The following is a 17,346-nucleotide window of genomic DNA, read 5'->3' on the forward strand; positions in this document are numbered from 1 at the left end:
CAAACAAAAGAAAAGCCAAGATTTTTATAGAAGTTGAAGGGTACAAGGCAGGAAATCCTAGATTGGATGGCCAGTTTGGAGAAGGTCCTGGCCAGGCCAAAGGGACGGTAGTCTGTCTCTCAGTTGCACCCACTCGTTCAAATGTTCAAGGTTACAACTGCTGAACAAGCAGGACTTGCGGCCAGTCCCCCAAATCACAGCCATTGTGGGCCCCTGTGGGGTCCTAGGAGGCTCATTTGCAACCTTCCCTGATGGCTTCTCAAAACAGTCTCTTTCTTTCTTTCTTTCTTTCTTTCTTTCTTTCTTTCTTTCTTTCTTTCTTTCCTTTCGATTTCTAGGCCGCCCTTCTCCTGAGACTCATTGGGGAAGCCAGTAAATTGCTCCTGTGAGTAGCTGTCACTCCTGTCATCTTTTCAGCTGCCCTTCATTAAACGCAGTCACACCAGGTCCTTGGTGAAAGTCCCACCTCCCGAGGCTGCTCAAGTTACTCCTTGGGCTCATGCAATGGAGCCGGGGTTCGTTTGTTCGTTCATTCATTCATTCGACTTGAAAGGGACCTTGCAGGTCATCAAGTCCAACCCCCTGCCTAAGCAGGAAACCCTACAGCACCCCAGCCAAATGACAGTCCAGTCTCCTCTTGAAAATGCCCAAAGTTGGGGAGTTCACAACCTCCGCTGACAGGCCGTTCCACTGGTTGATCGCTCTGACGGTCAAGAAGTTCTTCCTTATTTCCAGGTTGAATCTCTCCTTGGTCAGCTTCCTTGTTCCTTGTCTGGCCCTCTGGTGCCCTGGAAAACAGCTCAACAGGTTTGAACTCTTCTGCTGGAAAGACCCCAGGCTTTCTAAATTCAGATTAAATTTAGACTTTTATTTGACTTAATTTGACAGAGAAAACGTCAATTATGTCAATGTTAATTTATTTGAGGCTAAATAAATAAATTTAATTTAATTTAATTTAATTAGGGCAGAGGCCTGGCAGGGGGTGGACTGGATGACCTTTTGGGACCCTTCCCTCTGTATTGCCTCCATGGAGAAAGGGAGGGAGGATTCGGGGTGGGCTAGAGGGGCTTCTAACTAAGAGGCCATGCAGTGCAGCCTCAGAGCGGAGGATTCCCCCCTTCCCCGCCCCTAGAGAAGGCCGGCAGGGGTCGCGGGGCGGAACGGCCAGATCCAGGGACCCGTTTCCGAGGGGGAGGAGAGAGCGCGTGGGACCTACGTGCGTGCGTGGGTGCGCTGGGCGGGGCGGCGCTGGGCGGTGGGCGTGGCCGGCGTTGCCATTGCGACGGCGAGGAGCGGGGCGCGGCCGGGCCGGCCATGGCGGAGCCGGAGAGCCTGGAGACGGCGGCCGAGCACGAGCGGATCCTGCGCGAGGTCGACAGCACCGACACGGCCTGCCTCGGGCCCACCCTCAGGTGCCGCCCCCCCCTGCGGAACTCCCCGCCACTGGACCCGCCGCGCGCCCCCGCCCCTCCCTCCGCCGGGACCCCCACCCCGGCCCCAGGGAGAGGGTGGCGGAGAAGCCCCCAGGCCCCCCCTGCCCCCCCCGCCTGGTTCCTGCCTCTGCTGCCTTTGGTCGGGGAGGGTCGACCACGAAACCCCCCCCTTCTACTTTATGGACTGAGGTGGGGCTCTTGCCTCCTGGTTGGGAGTTCAATCCTAGGTAGAGGCAGATAGAAAGGTCTCCATCTTGGGCCCCTGGGGGTTGGGCTAGAGGCCCTTCAGGGTCTGAGCCCCGTTCCCCCCTCCGGGGTCCTTGAGGATGGCCATGCTGCTTGAGCCAGGGGGCTGGACTAGATGATCTCCGAGGCCCCTTCGAGCTCTATTCTGCATCTGGTTCTGAGTCCTCCTGCCCCCCACTCACGCCCTCCCCCCCCCTACCATCCCCTTGGTCATCCGAGGGTGGGAGAGAAACAGCTGCAGGTCCTCTTTTGGAGAGCTTTGCTGAGGGTCAGTTGGGAGGACTTATGGGGGCAGCAAGGGGGCTAGGTGGGGGTCGGCGACTTCTGCTTTTCTGGCTTGGGCCTGGGCTTTCCTTTGCTTGGCGCCCCGTCTCTCCTCTCGAATGGCCAATGGACCTCTGGGGCTGGAAAGGCCCCTCGGCTGGCCGGAGAAGAGTGCAGGGCACTGGCTGGACAACCGGCCTTTCTTTCCCTGGGGTCTTAAGTGTCAGGCTCAGCCTCTGCCTCCCCTCAGCCTGCAAGATGGGAAGAATCTCCTGGCCCACAGTTATGAATCATAACTTTAAATTTATCCCTTTGCCTGGCTCATCGTTTTTGCTTTTTCTGCTCGGTGTAAATGTCCCTCCGTGAGCACTTCCCCCCCCCCCCTTTCCCTGAATTTAAACAGTGCAATGATGCTCCTTCTGGCCTTTCAGCCATGGGTGGTTTCTTTTCTTTGTTTTGTGCCAAGGGAAGCAAAAACGATCTGAATTCACATAGACTGTATGAAATGGAGCCCCCCCCCCCCCCTTCTGAAACCAGGTTGTGACGCCTTGGTCTCTTCAGCCTTGAAAGACTTGATTGAAGTGTATAAAATCCTGCATGGGATAGAAAAGGTGGATGGGGGAGAATTCTTTTCTCTGTCACACAATGCTAGGACGAGGGGCCCCTCCCTAAAGTTCACAGGTAAGAAAGTGAGGACAAATCAGGGGAAATATTTCTTCCCCCAGAGGGTCCATGATTGATGGGATTCCCTCCCAGAAGAGGTCGTGACAGCTTTCAGCCTGGAGAGCTTCAAGGCAGGATGAGACAGATTCATGGATGCCAAGTATATCCCTGGTGGTTATTGAAGTGGATGTCCAAGTGCCACCTCTATGTGGGTTGAGGCAGGCAGGGTTCCCTTGGGCCCCATTTGTTGGGGGTCAAGGGAAAGGGAGGGTCTTGCCTTCTCTTTCTGCTCAAGATCCCCAGGGACAATTGGGGGGACATTGTGGGACACAGAATGCTGCACTCGATGGGCTTTGGCCCGACTCCTACCTACCTACTATCACTCCCCCCCCCCCCCCCTATAGTCGACCCATTGATACCATTTCCCCCCAGATCTCATAGCAATCTGAATCTTTTTGGTCCTGTAACTCTTTTGTGACTCTATCCATTCCGGCACATTCATAATGTTTTTAAAATTATTATAATTTCTGCAGGGATTTCTGGATTTTTCCAGAATTGCGCAAATGTTATTCCAGCTGCAGAGGTAATGTGTAATACCAGGTATTCAATGCTTTTGTTGTAGTTTTTTTATTTTTAACTTCCCACGCAGAAGAGCTCTGGTGTAAATTCTATGGGTATTTGAGTTGTTTCCTGCAGCCATTTGTATATTTCAGTCCAACCTCTTTTTGCTTTGGGCCCTGAAACATTGCAGCCTGATCTTAACTGAGTCCCTGGCCCTGCCCGAGGACCCCCCCCCCCAAATAATCCCCTTTCAAGGCGGCCCCTTTGAAGTGCTGCCTCTTCTCCATTGCTCCCAGCAGCCCAATTCTGTCCTCTGTACCCACCACCCTCCAGGGCCCTGAAATGGGAGGGGGCCAAAGGGCCAGTGCTAGAAAGGGTGTGTGTGTGTCAGTTCTGAGAAGACAGGTGGGATGGGAAAGGAAAGAGGGAGGGATGACCACCTTATGAGCCCAGCCATTGGAATTGACAAAATCTCCACCTGTCAGTTGCACAAGGCCACTTTATTTCTCTTGCTAAGTGAGATATTCAAAGAGTTTTGCCCCATTTTAGGACCTTCCTTGCCCCAGTTGCAGTGAGGAACCTGGTTGTTAAGTGAACTTGGCTTCCCCCCGTGGACTTTGCAGGACCCCCCAGGACACTGTTGTGAATATGAATCCGTTTCCAAGCATCCGAATTTTGATCCCGTGACCAGCAAGTTTTACAATTATTTTTGGTGCTATTTACTGATCTTTTAGTTTGATAGTTTCTTATTGCATACTTTGGAATGGTTTTGGCAAAGGAAATGAAATAAATGAAACTCAGGCAATGGACAGAAACCATCAGGAAGAAGCCCGGAGGGAAGGAGGGGAGGCAGAGAGAAAGGAGAAGGCTCAGAAGAGGGTTGGGCTGGGATTGGCTGCAGGAAGAGCCACCTGAAGGGGAGCCACTGGGAGATGCAGCTGCATGCACGCACGCACACACACACACACACACTGTGAGTGTGAAGGAGGCTGCAACAGAAGGCCAGTGTGGAGCTGAAGGGAGGCCTCTGTGCTCCTCTCCGCTCGGTGTCAGTCAGAGCATCAGCTCTTCTGGGCACCCGGCAGGACATACTGGAATAAACTGGGAGCAGGCAAGATCACAGAGAGAGGGAGGGAGAAATAGAGAGGGAGGGATGGAGAGAGAGGGAAGGAGAAAGAGATGAAGAGAGAGAGAAAGGGAAAGAGAGGGAGGGAGGGAGAGAGAGGGAAGGAGAGAAGAAACCAACTGCAGGCCAGCCATTCCCCCTTGAGAAAGAGCCACTCCTCGGCTGGAGGTCTTCCAAAGGAGGCCCAGCGTCCGTCTGGGGCTCTCGATCCAGCTGATGAGGGAGCTGCCCAGGACCGGAGGCGAAATCCAGGATGGCCGGAAGCCCACGCTCAGTCCATCCGTTCAGGGGCTGCCCAAAATGACAACAGCACGGAACAAAGTGACGTATGACTGTCGCTGTATCCCCCGGGTCACGTGACCACAATCTGGATGCCCGGCGCCAGACGTGTGCTCAGGGCGTTTCTAGGGTCCCTGGGGTCATGTGACCCCCTTTGCCGACCTTCCGACAAGCAGAGTCAGTGGGGAAGCTGGGCTCGGGTAACGGCCGTGTGAACCGACTTAACTGCAGGGAGTCACTTCATGATGGCAAGGAAGGTTGCTCGAGGGGCCAAAGGTCACTCAAGGAAGGTCCTGTTTAGCGACACCCACGGTGGGCTGAGTTGTGGCCGTAAGTCGAGGACGCTCGGGAGCGGCGGGGGGGGGGGGAGCTTGGCCCCTCTAGGAGTTTCCTAGAGATGTTTGAAGAACGCGGGGCTTTGCTGCCACCTGGTGGCAGGTGAAAGGCTTTGCCTGAGATGTCCCCCTGAAGGTGGGGATGGAGGAGAAGCCGAGCCCGGAGGCTTCCCAGAAAGGGGGGGGGGGCTGTCTGGCCTGCTCCTGCTGAGGGAGGGCGGCCTCTTTCTTGGTGTACACGGAGGGCTAGACATTGTGGGTCCCCTTGTCACACCTGGGTTGTGTTCACAAACTGCTTGGAACTAACTGCTTGGAACAAACCTCCAGCAGACGTGGTTGGTGAATCCACAGTCACTGAATGCAAACCTGCCTGGGATAAACCTAGATCCATCCTGAGATAAAATACAGGAAATAGAAGGGCAGACGAGATGGACCAGGGGGTCTTTTTCTGCTGTCAATCTTCTAGGTTTCTAAAGGCAGGCCAAGGGGTTGACTTGGCTCCACACGCTCAGCTGGAGGAGGAGTTCCCCCCATTTAGCAGGTGGCGTGAGTGCAGCCCGAGGGAACTCTGGGAAACAGGGCATTTTAGCCAAGAGCCTGGCACACCGGGGAAGCTCAGGGCTAGGACAGTGGAAATACCACACCAGTGGAAATAAAGGGGATCCACCCAGCATGACACACTTCGGAAGAAGCAGGTAAATTACCTGTGGGACCTGACCGGGTCCTGCAGGACCGTCTCCTGCCTCATGCACCCCAGTGGCCGGTCAGGTCCCACAATCGGCCTGCTCCAGGTCCCATCGGCCTGGCAATGTTGCTTGGCGGGGCCTTGGGGAAGAGCCTTCTCTGTGGGGGCCCCGGCCCTTTGGAATCAGCTCCCTGGAGATTCGCACTGCCCCATCCTCCTCGCCTTCTGTAAGAGTCTAAAGATTCACTTATTTAGTCGAATAAATAAATTTATGCCGCTAGGCTTGGGGCTATCAGACTCCAGTCCCCTGAATGAACGTTACGTAGGATTGTTGTTTGAGTGGGTGTCATTGGTTTTTTAAAAATAATACTAGGTTTTATAGACTAGTACATTTAGTTTTTTAAATTAATTGGATTTAGATGATTATATTGTATTCTTCTTCTTTTTATGTGTTGTAAGCTGCCCTGAATCCTCAGAGAGAGAGAGAGAGAGAGAGAGAGAGAGAGAGACAGACAGACAGACAGACAGACAGACAGACAGACAGACAGACAGACAGCCACCCACTTCGACCCCTCTTCCAAACCAGAGATTGGTGGGGATGGTGGTGGGAGGCATGTGCAGAAGTGTCGTGCGTGAACCGCTAGCAAAGGGTTTTAGGACCCACCACTGATGATGGTATGGCATCCGTCACATTGCTCAGTTTGTGTTTGGGGGTTTTATCCTTTGGGGTGGACAAACTTAGTGTATTCTTGGGTTGAAATTGTGCCCGTGTGTTGTGTTGCTTGAAAATCTGCCTTTTTGAGATATTCCTGCAACATATGGAATGACAATGTGGCTTTGTTTAGAATAGATTAGAATAGAAGAATAGAATTAGAGTAGTAGAGTAGAATTAGAATATAGAATGGAATGGAACGGAATTCTTTATTGGCCAAGTGTGATTGGACACAGAAGGAATTTGTCTTGGGTGCAAATGCTCTCAGTGGACATAAAAGAAAAAGAGACATTTGTCAAGAATCATGTGGTCCAACGCTTAGTGATTGTCATAGGGGTCAAATAAGCAATCAGTTTGTTGTTCTCTTCTTTGTCTGTTATGGAGGAACTCCTGCTGGGCCTTTTTTGGATTTGAGGAAGGCCCCCCTGGGATAGCCAGACCTTCTGGGAGCTTCCTTGATGTGTTGGAGCTCTTCTTCTTCTTCCCCAGTCCGGTGCTGTGAGATTCTGATCACTTCCATTTTGTGTTCCAGCGAGTGATGAAAATCAAACTATAAATTTTGAGAGAACAATTTAACAAATGTTTGTGTGACTTCGGGACCTCCTCCTGCCACATCGCTCCCAGCGACCGTTAAGAGCCCACAGGGTTGGCCTTCTCCGTGTCCAGTCGGACAGTCAGTGTTGATTGGGGAGGGCCTTCTCTGTGTTGGCTCCGGCTGTCTGGAACCAGCTGCCCCCTGAGGTTCGTGTTGTCCCCACCTTGCTGGCCTTCCGGGAGGCCTTGAAGACCGGGCTTTGCCGTCAGGCCTGGGGCCGTTGATAAAATTGATACCACCTTGACCCGGCCACTTAGGGTATGAAGGGTTTTTAATGGGTTTTAGATTATTTATACTGCTTTCACTTGTTGTGCACTGCCCAGAGTCCGGAAGGGGGTGGGCAGCCTACACGTATAATAAATAAATAATAATACAGTATATGACTGAACACAATCCAACTCATGAAAAATCAGCAGAGATCACCCCAACCTCCCAGACTGAGGGAATCTCTGGGGGTCTTCAAAGCCTTGTGGTGGACTGAGAAGGTTGGGGGCCATGTGACTCTTGGGAGCGGGATGCTCAGTGGTGCTGCCACTGCAAAGGCCTGGCCTTGTTGCCCAGGAGGGGCTTTGAGAAGGCTAGATGGGGGGGGGGCAAGCAGAAATGAAGGGGGGGGCGTAATGAGAAGCACTGAAACAGAGTCTCCAGCCCTGGCAGCGTTAAGGCTTGTGGACTTCAACTCCCAGAATTCCCTAGCTGGCTGTGCTGGTTCCTTCATTGCCTGCATTTGCCATGAGCTGAAAAGCTTGTGACCCCTCCTGTTGGCTCAGTCTCCCCCCCCCCCCCCAAAAAAAAAACAAAAAACAAACAAACCCAGAAGCGGAGCAACATTTCCCTAGCTGCTATCTTGGCCCCTGGAAGAGTTCCCAGGATGCAGTTGCTGGCTGAGAACAGCAGAGGGCAGTGTGACATCAGCATCTGCCTTGGACGGAAGGCTTGCTGGAGCTTTGCTGGCTGTGGGGGAGGCCCACAACATCCATGGGCCCAGTGGAGGGATGGAGGTTGGCTCCAGGAAGCTTTTCCAGGCTCTTTGTCTTTTTCCAACGGGGCCACAAAGCCCGCTGGATGACCTTGGGCCCCTCACAGCCCTCAGCCCCACGAAGGAGCCCAGAGCGATGATCAGGGGGCTGGAGGATGAAACATATAAATAAGGGCGGTTGCAGGAACTGGGCCTGGCTAGTTCAATGGAGAAGAAGGACTGTGTGTGTGTGTGTGTGAAATGAGAGCAGCCTTCCAGTATCTCAGGGGTGGCCACAAAGAAGAGGGGGTCAGTCTATTCTCCATAGCACCAGAAAGCAGGATAAAAAGCAATGGGTGGACACTAAACAAGGAGAGAAGCAACTTAGAACTAAGGAGACAATTAACCAGTGGAACAACTTGCCTCCAGAAGTTGTAAATGCTCCAACACTGGAGGTTTTTTAACAAGATGCTGCATAAACATTGGTCTGAAGTGGTGCAGGGTTTCATGCCCAAGCAGGGGGTTGGACTAGAAGACCTCCAAGGTCCCTTCAAAGGGTCACTCTGAGGCCTTGGCAAATCACTTCTGAAATCTTACCAAGAAACTGCAGAGACTGGTTCAGGCCGTTGCCAGGAGTCTGCACTGGCTCAAAAGGTGCGTGTGTGAGTGCGCACACAAACACACACACACACAACCCCTCCCTCCTGCTGACAGGTGCCTGAGATCAGGTCCCCCACCTGAGGGCTGGATTGGATTGCCTCTATTTGTCCCTTTGCAATTGAATGGGGACTGAACTCCTCGCCTCCCTTTGGGGCAGTTGCATGAGGAACCCCAGGCTCCTGGATGGTCCCTCTCTAAAGACACCTTGACCGATACTGCGGACACAGAATAACTTGAATGGACAGGCCATTTATTACCGTAATGGTTATTTTATTTATTTATTACTTAGATTTGTATGCCGCCCCTCTCCGAAGACTCGTTGTGTCACAAACCAAAGCACGAAGCCTAGGAGTAGACGGACACTCTTTGTAACGCTGGGCTGGAGCTGGAGGGTCACCCCGCTCATTAATAAAGGGCAGTTGGTCAGCTGATGGCAGGTCTAATGTCACCACAAAATTACCACTCTGAGACACACAACGTGTAATTTTAATAAATAAATAAAATGTGGTTTGGGGAAGCAGAAACGTCTAGGGAGCTCCGTCTTGAGGGGAAAGGAGACGGTTATTCCAAACTATATCAGTATTGACAGTTCATTTTTCTTTTAGACAATGGCAGAGAGATAGTTCTACATTTGTATAGCAGGGTAAGAAATCAAAAATTAAACATAGTAAATGGTTGCAAGATGTGAAAAGGAAAAAGAGGTGGAGTAGAATTACCTGGCCTAAAGCTGTGCTTGAGGAATTGTTTGGGGTGTGTGACTTTAAGGAAACAGAAGATTCTTGGAATTAGAGGGACCTCTTTTGAGATTTGGGTGGCATGCCTACACAGGGCATTAGAGACTTCAGGATAATGTAAATTGAAAAAAATCCCTTTGACAGATGTGCCTTAATGGGAGTTTGGAAGCGATAGAAAGCAAGTTTGTCTCCTATCGTTTCTCTATGGCCCGGAACCCTGTTTTAGAAGAGAAAGGATACACTTACACAAACTTGGTTATTTATGCCCATCTATTGATCTTAAACCTACATTAAGAGGTAGAAGAGGAGGGTTGTATTTCTGAATAGTTTGCTTCTATACAATTGGCAATACTGTATATAATATTGTTGTGCAAGATTTAAACTGGATAAAAAAGTTGTTTTTCAAGGGGAAAAAATAGACTTTGAGGGGATTTATGTTCTAATGACTAACATCTTATTGCCAAGGTATATAAACAATTTAAAATGAACCCAGAGGATGAATAGGTTGAAGCGGCTGCTATTAGAAGGGAAAAGGTTTCGGGTATAATTTCACGCTCGGTTAATGGGAGGATATGTGGACTGAGTGGATTCAGGTTTTCATTGAACCATGATTCAAAATGAAACGATGCATTGTTGGCATTCAACACCTAAGAAATGGTCAAAGATGGACAAGGGACGATCAATACAAGTTTTGGAAATATCCTCAGTGGGAAGGGATCCTTCATCGGCTTTGAGGGACACGTGGGACTGCCAAGAAATGTTTGGATCAGAGACATTGTTTGAGTCAGGAAACCTTCAGGATGGACAGAGAGGCAGACAGACAGGGACAGCGGACTTTCCAACCCCGGGAGTGGGCTTTGAAATTAATGGACAGGCAGAGACGGCGAAACGGACGGAAGACAAAAGCCCATTTAGTTGTGTTTCTGTTTGGAGCTTCCCCTTTGGACTTCTCCCTTCAGGAAAATGAAGTTTTGGATTTCAGGATTTGACGATTAGACGTGTTGTTATTATTACGGAAATATTGTGTGCTGTTATTTTTATTGTTAGATATGCTGTGTTTTTATGCTTATGTTTAAACTTAGAGTAGGTTATTTAGCTTGTCCTTGGAGAGCGGCGGCATACAAATCTAATAAATTATTATTATTATTATTATTATTATTATTATTATTATTATTATTATTATTCTGTACACTTTTATATGGTTTTTGTTTTAAGAATAAACGGTTACTCTATAATTGTACTCTACCGAAGACAGTTGGCGGTCAGTCCTCTCCTTTCCTGCCAGTTTTTAAACACCCAACCCCCCCATTTTTTATTGTCTCTCCCTGAATTTTTCCCTTTTTGTAATTCTGCATTTTATATTTTTTGGGAAAGTGAAAACAGTGGATTAAAAAAAGGAGAAACGTGTGAAGGCGCCTGCAGAGGGTCTGACTCTCATTAAGGCCCCTGCCCAGCCCCTCCCTCCCGGGGGTCTATCCATGGGGAGTTAGTTGAGGGGTCGAGGGGGGTCTGTTTAGAAAGTCTCCTAAGGTTGGTTCACACCCCGTCCTTCCTCCTCCTCCTCCTCCTCCAGATGTGCATTTATCTGGCCTGCCCATCATCGTCTGTCCCGTCTTCTTCCCATCCGTCACCACAACACATGGGGCCAATCAAGTGTCCTTCCAACTGGAGAGGCCGGAGGGAATGCCGCCTTGCTGACGCATCCTCGCCCCTGTCCTTCCCGGAGGATTTGTCCCCACCCTGCGCTCCTCCACAGGGGTTGCTGGTGGCCGTGCTTTCTCCCAGCCGCTTGGGCCTGGCCGTCCCTCTGGGTCCAGTCCCCCCCCCTTGCAGCCCTTGGGGCTGGCCAGAGCGCTTCCTCCTGCCCCCGGCCCCTCCGGGTCCTTCCGGGGTCCTTCGCCCCTGCCAAGAGCTCTCCTGTTGCTTCCGGGGAATCCTGGCTCTTCCTTTCGATGCACCTGGGTTTCCTGCTGCCCTCTGTGTGTGTGTGTGTGTGTGTGTGTGTGTGTGAGAGAGAGAGAGAGAGAGAGAGAGAGAGAGAGAGAGAGACCTCAGGGATGATGATTAAGGCAAGGGGATAGAATAGAATAAGGAATAGAATAGGAATTTAGAATAGAATCAAATCGAATAGAATTATAAAATAAAATAGAAATATATAATAGAATAGAATAAAAAGATAGAATAGAATAGAAATATACAATAGAATAGAATAGAATAGAATTGAATAGTGTAGATGTAATGAAATAGAATAGAAATATAGAATAAAACAGAAATATACCTTGGAACAGAACAGAGCAGAATTCTTTATTGGCCAACTGTGATGGGAGACAGAAGGAATCGGCCTGGGTGTGAATTTGGGGGGCCTGGAGAAGGGCCGCTCTGTTTGTGGGGACCTCTGGGGAACATCTGGCAGCATTTTGTGAACCCCCTGCTCTGGCCATGGAGGTTTGGGAGGTGCTCCGGGTTGTGGTCCTGGGGGAGCCCTTGGGCCCCCGACCTCCTTCTTCAGCAGGTGCTGAGTGGACGCTCGAAGCCTCCTGGGCCCAGACTGTTCCCGGCCTTTCCCAGAACACCTTGCGAAACAGAACGTGTCCTTGTGACTGGACCCTTCCTTGCCTTGACACTTCATGGAAGGAGACTGTCCGAGGGCTCCAGGGCCGTCTGGGCTTTCGTCCCGCTCCTTAATCAAGGCCAGAGCAGGAGGAGCCCTTCCCACCCGAAGTCAGGGCCGGCCCCTTCCTTGGAAAGGACTCGGGTCTCCCCCTGAAATGTACCCCCACTCCGCCCCTCTCCCCATCCCTCCGTCCCACCTCCAGACGCTGGGATCTCTGGCCCCCCCAAAGCTCCCCTGGAGGTGGGGTTCCGCCTCTGCAACCCCCGTCTCGGGCTGTGTGGGTCTGCGTGGATGAAGGAATTAGGGCAGTGGTTCTCCGCCTTTCTAATGCCGCGACCCCTTAACACAGCTCCTCGTGTGGTGGTGACCCCCAACCATAAGCCTAGTGCCAATTCTCCCAACAGAGCTTGAAGCTGATTGGCAGGAAGGTCAGAGGGACACTCCCACCGTCAACGCCTGATTGGTCGGATTGTAAAGATACGTCCCAAGGTGCCAGAATAGAAGCTTTGGCTCCTAACATACAAACATAGAAGTCTGACGGCAGAAAAAGACCTCATGGTCCATCCAGTCTGCCCTTCTACTATTTCCTGTATTTTATCTTAGGATGGGTCTATGTTTATCCCAGGCAGGTTTCAATTCTGTTACTGTGGATTGACCAACCACATCTGCTGGAAGTTTGTTCCAAGGATCTACTACTCTTTCAGTCAAATAATTTCTCATGTTGCTTTTGATCTTTCCCCCAACTAACTTCAGATTGTGCCCCCTTGGTCTTGTGTTCAGTTTCCTATTAAAAACACTTCCCTCCTGAACCTTATTTAACCCTTTAACATATTTCAATGTTTGGATCCTGTCCCCCCTTTTCCTTCTGTGCCCCAGACTCTACAGATGGAGTCCATGGAGTCTTTCCTGATACGTTTTATGCTTAAGACCTCCCACCTTTTTGTAGCCCGTCTTTGGACCCATATCTTTTTGTAGGTCAGGTCTCCAGAACCGAACACAGGATTATTCCAAATGGGGTTCCAAACACCGGGGGACATTTGTCTTCCCCATGGCCACCCCTGTGAAAGAAACGGTTGTTCGACCCCCAAAGGGGCCCCCACCCCCAGGTTGAGAACCCCTGAAGGAGAGAGAACAGGCCGGCTGCCTGAAGACTGAAGGGGGGGCAGTCAGTGGGGCTGAACCAGAGGCTTCCGAAATCTTACTACGGGGAGGGCGTGATTGGCAGGCCGGAGGAGGGAACGGACACCTTCCTCTGGTGATTGACAGCCAACAAGACCTGGGAAGAGCTGGGCTGCTGCTCAAGGGCTCTGGGGAACCGGAGTGGCAGGCCTCTATCTGGGGGGGTTGGAGCTGTGTGTGCGTGAGTGTGTTTATGTGTGTGTGTGTGCATTGGCAGTGCTGCATACAATAAAGAGCCGGTGTGTGTGTGTGGCTCAGTGGTTAGAGGCGCTAACCTCTCCGTGCCCCTCCCTGGGCAGCCTGCGATTGAGGGGGGGGGGTAGCTTGGCTACGACCCCCCCCATGGCTGTACACACTTGTGGATCCTCGCAGATGGTTTTATTTTGCATAATTCTGTTTTGTTCCTTATGAAGGAGGAGGAACTTCAAAATACGGGCTTTAAAATCACCCGGAGAGTCTTTGGCAGCAAGCGAGAGGGAACGGGCGTGGAGGGGGGGGGGGGGAAGGATTTCACAATTGGGTCTGGGGGCACGAGAGGCCCAGCCCCTCCCCCTGCCAGATAACACCGCCTGCAGCCTCTTCTGGGGAGTGGGATTCGCCCTCCCAGAATGCACGGCAGCCCTCTGGTTTTTCTGAGCGTAAGGTCTGGGTTCGCCAAACAAGCTGTCATTCAGGGGCATTGAGTAAGCCACCTTCTGATTATGGCCGGTTTGTTGGAAGCCTCTGGTGGAATAGAAAGACAGAAGACTGACGGCAGAGAAAGGCCTCCTGGTCCATCTCGTCTGCCCTTACACCATTATCCTGTATTTTATCTTAGGATCTGTGTTTATCCCAGGCATGTTTCAATTCATGGATTTACCCACCACACCTGCTGGAAGTTTGTTCCAAGCCTCTACGACTCTTTCCGTCAAATAGTATTTTCTCACGTGGCTTCTGATCTTTCCCCCAACTCACCTCAGATTGTGTCCCCTTGTTCTTGTGTTCACTTTCCTATTAAAAACCCTTCCCTCCTGGACCTTATTGAACCTTTTAACGTATTTAAATGCTTCGATCATGCCCCCCCTTTTCCTTCTGTCCTCCAGACTCTACAGATGGAGTCCATGGAGTCTTTCCTGATACGTTTTATGCTTCAGACCTTCCACCATTTTTGAAGCCCGTTATTGGCTCTGTTAGCCGGTTGGACGGCCGGATGGGGCCAGAACCAGTTTGGCCCCTGGATGCCTTTTAGCCACCCCGACGCCCATGGGATTGGATGGCATATTAGTCAAACAAATGAAATGAAATTAAAGTTTATTGGGGGCAGAAATCAAGACGCTCTAAAATCTACCGTGAGGTGGTATATAAGTCTAAGTCCGGAAGTAGCAGGACGTTGCAGCAAGGATTTTTTCTTTAAATCTCCAAGTGCTTCAAGGATCCTCTAAAGGAAGCAGTCCCCACACTTGGCAACTTTCCTTTCTTTCTTTCTTTCTTTCTTTCTTTCTTTCTTTCTTTCTTTCTTTCTTTCTTTCTTTCTTTCTTTCTTTCTTTCTTTCTTTCTTTCTTCCTTCCTTCCTTCCTTCCTTCCTTCCTTCCTTCCCTCCCTCCCTCCCTCCCTCCCTCCCTTCCCCCAGCTTTGCTGAGTAAACCAAGCAGCCGGCAGTTGACCCTTTCAGATTAACAGAGTTGGAAGGGACCTTGCAGATCATCTAGTCCAACCCCCTGCCCAAGCAGGAGACCCTACATTTGCCTCTACCTAGGGTTGAACTCCCAACCTCCTGGTTGTGAGGCAAGAGCTCCACCTCCAGGCCACAGCAGCTGGGGTCGTCAACAGAGCAGCTGGGGTAGCTAGGGTTCCAGTGGGTCACCCGGTTCACCCACCCCCCCGCTCCCCTCCCCCCTCCCCAGCTGCCCCTGAAAGGAGCCTGGCTGGGGAATTCTGGGAGTTGAAGTCCACAGGTCTTAAAGCTGCCGCGTTGGGAGGCCGTGGGGTCACTTCTGCCTCTTGTGTGAACAGGGGCACTCGGGGTTTCAGCCCCCTAACGCAGCCGGCCTTTCCCCAGGTCCGTCTATGATGTCGCGGAACATGGGCGCTTCATGGAGAAGCTGGACGCCCGTATCCGCAACCACGACCGCGAGATTGAGAAGCTGTGCAACTTCCACTACCAGGGCTTTGTGGACTCCATCACGGAGTTCCTGAAGGTCCGGGCGGAGGCCCAGAAGCTCAAGGTAAGGGGGGGGTGGAGATGGGGGGGGGGGCAGCCAGGGACACCTGGGAGGCCGGAGGAGCCTGGATTAGTCGCCTGGGGGGGGGGAGCGGGGGGGAAGGGGAGGCTTTAGCCCTGGTGGGGCTGAGAAGGGGCGTATGTGTGCTTGATTGTTTAATTAAGTTTTAAGAGTCTTTTATCGTTTTTCTAAATCAGTTTAATGGGGATTTTACTTTTTATTTTACACTATTTAACACTTGACTTTATTGTAATTGTATTGCATTGTATTTTTATTGTTGTGAGCCTCCCTGAGCCCCATGGGACTGGGGGGCACGTCAGTCAAATGAATGAAATGAAACGAAATCAAAACCCATTTAAAAGACCCCTTGAAATCTCTTTCTTTCACAGAATCAGGTCACGGATACGAATCGGAAGCTGCAGCTGGACAGCAAGGAAGTAAGGAAGCCTCCACTCCTCCTCTCCCCGAACCCCTCACGGTGGCAACTTTATCCACAGGCAGCTGTCCACTTTGCTACCAAGCCCTTTCCCTCCTGCAGAGAGGCCAGCCCTGCGGTTTGCCAGGCAGCCGCTAGCCGGGCCAGGCAATGTCCCCGGGGCCACTTGTCCCGCCCCTTGTCCGGTCCTCGCGATGGTTTGGGGAGCCCCTTCGGTCTCACGGGGGCAGGCGGGCTCCATGGAGGACTTGGGAGACCTCAGGGGGTTCTGAAGCCCCTCCCTTTCAGCCTTGAAAGATGGAAGCGTTGAAGGGGGGACTTGATCAAAGGGCATAAAATCCTGCATGGGAAAGAAAAGGTGGATGGAGAAAAATTATTTTCTCTATCCCACAATCCTAGGACAAGGGGCCCCTCCCTGAAGCTCATAGGTGAGAAAGTGAGGACAAATCAAGGGGAATATTTCTTCCCCCAGAGGGTCCTTGGTTGATGGGATTCCCTTCCAGAAGAGGTCGTGACAGCTGTCAGCCTGGAGAGCTTCAAGGCAGGATGAGACAGATTCAGGGATGCCAAGTGTATCATAGGTGGTGATTGAAACGGATGTCCAAGTGCCGCCTCTATGTTGGTTGAGACAGGCAGGGTTCCCTTGAGTCCCATTTGTTGGGGGTCGAGGGAAAGGGAGGGTCCTGCCTTCTCTTTCTGCTCAAGATCCCCAAGGGGGACAACTGGTGGGCCACTGTGGGACATAGAATGCTGGACTCGATGGGCTTTGGCCCCATTCAGCAGGGCTCTTCTTATGTTAAGTCCAGCTCGGCCCTCAGGCTCTCCTTCCCTCGGCCTGAAAGGAGCCTTTTGTCCTTTGCAAAGCTGCCCTCGTGTTGTCAAAGGAGGAGAAGTCTCCCACAGCAATCATGTCCAGGCCAACTGTTAATGTCTGAGCAGCGTCATCCTTCTTTAGATTGAGATCAGTTGTGAATAATTACTCAGCCACACACAGATCTACTAACTTGGATGAAAGTTTACTTTGAGAAAAAGAACATCTTCTGATAAACAGTCCAAAGTCATACACATAGCAAGTCAGAATAACAGTCCAAATATTACAAAGTCTTTCCTGCCAGCTGTCTTTGTCATACTCAGTAAACAAAGGTATCAAGCCTAAACACATTTCAGCTGCAATACATGACTACAATACAGAGAGATTGCAGAGCTAACCTAAAACTGAGTAGCCAGACAAAGAGAAAGAGAGAGGGTAAGCTATGAACTCTGGCTCCCTCTTGTGGCAGCCTGCAACACCTGCAGCCAGTATACTGCCAACCCAATGATGAAGCCCCTCTCGCCTCTTGCAGCTGGTGGGCGCCATGGAGGAGCTGAAGCAGTGCCGGCTGCAGCAGTGGAACATCTCTGCCACGGTGGATAAACTCAGCCGGTGCCTTCCCGGTGAGCCCCCTGGAGAGGCGGGCGGGGCTGCCTGGTGCTGCCCTCCCCTTCCTGACCCCCCCCCTCTCTCTTTCTGTTCCGCCAGTTCTGGAGATGGAGAGCAAGTTAAGGGAGCAGATGAAGTCCAAAAGGTAGGCGCTCCTGGGCGGCCAGGGTCCAAGGGAGGTCCAATGTCGCCTGGCGGGGCCCCGGGGAAGGGCCTTCTCTGTGGCGGCCCCGGCCCTTTGGAA

General features: G+C 51.5%; 1 protein-coding gene across 1 annotated transcript in view; it reads left to right on the top strand.

Moving 5' to 3' along the window:
• Positions 1-1,264: 1,264 nt before the first annotated feature.
• EXOC6B (exocyst complex component 6B) overlaps positions 1,265-17,346 on the top strand; it is a 106,461-nt gene continuing 90,379 nt past the window's right edge. The window contains 5 exon segments of the mRNA XM_070756790.1: positions 1,265-1,412; positions 15,084-15,249; positions 15,636-15,683; positions 17,026-17,116; positions 17,202-17,247. Of these exon segments, the coding sequence (XP_070612891.1) occupies positions 1,315-1,412; positions 15,084-15,249; positions 15,636-15,683; positions 17,026-17,116; positions 17,202-17,247 (449 nt within the window). The 5' untranslated portion in view covers positions 1,265-1,314.

Source organism: Erythrolamprus reginae, chromosome 7 (genome assembly GCF_031021105.1).
Source record: "Erythrolamprus reginae isolate rEryReg1 chromosome 7, rEryReg1.hap1, whole genome shotgun sequence".
In the NCBI taxonomy this organism is placed as follows: Eukaryota; Metazoa; Chordata; class Lepidosauria; order Squamata; family Dipsadidae; genus Erythrolamprus; species Erythrolamprus reginae.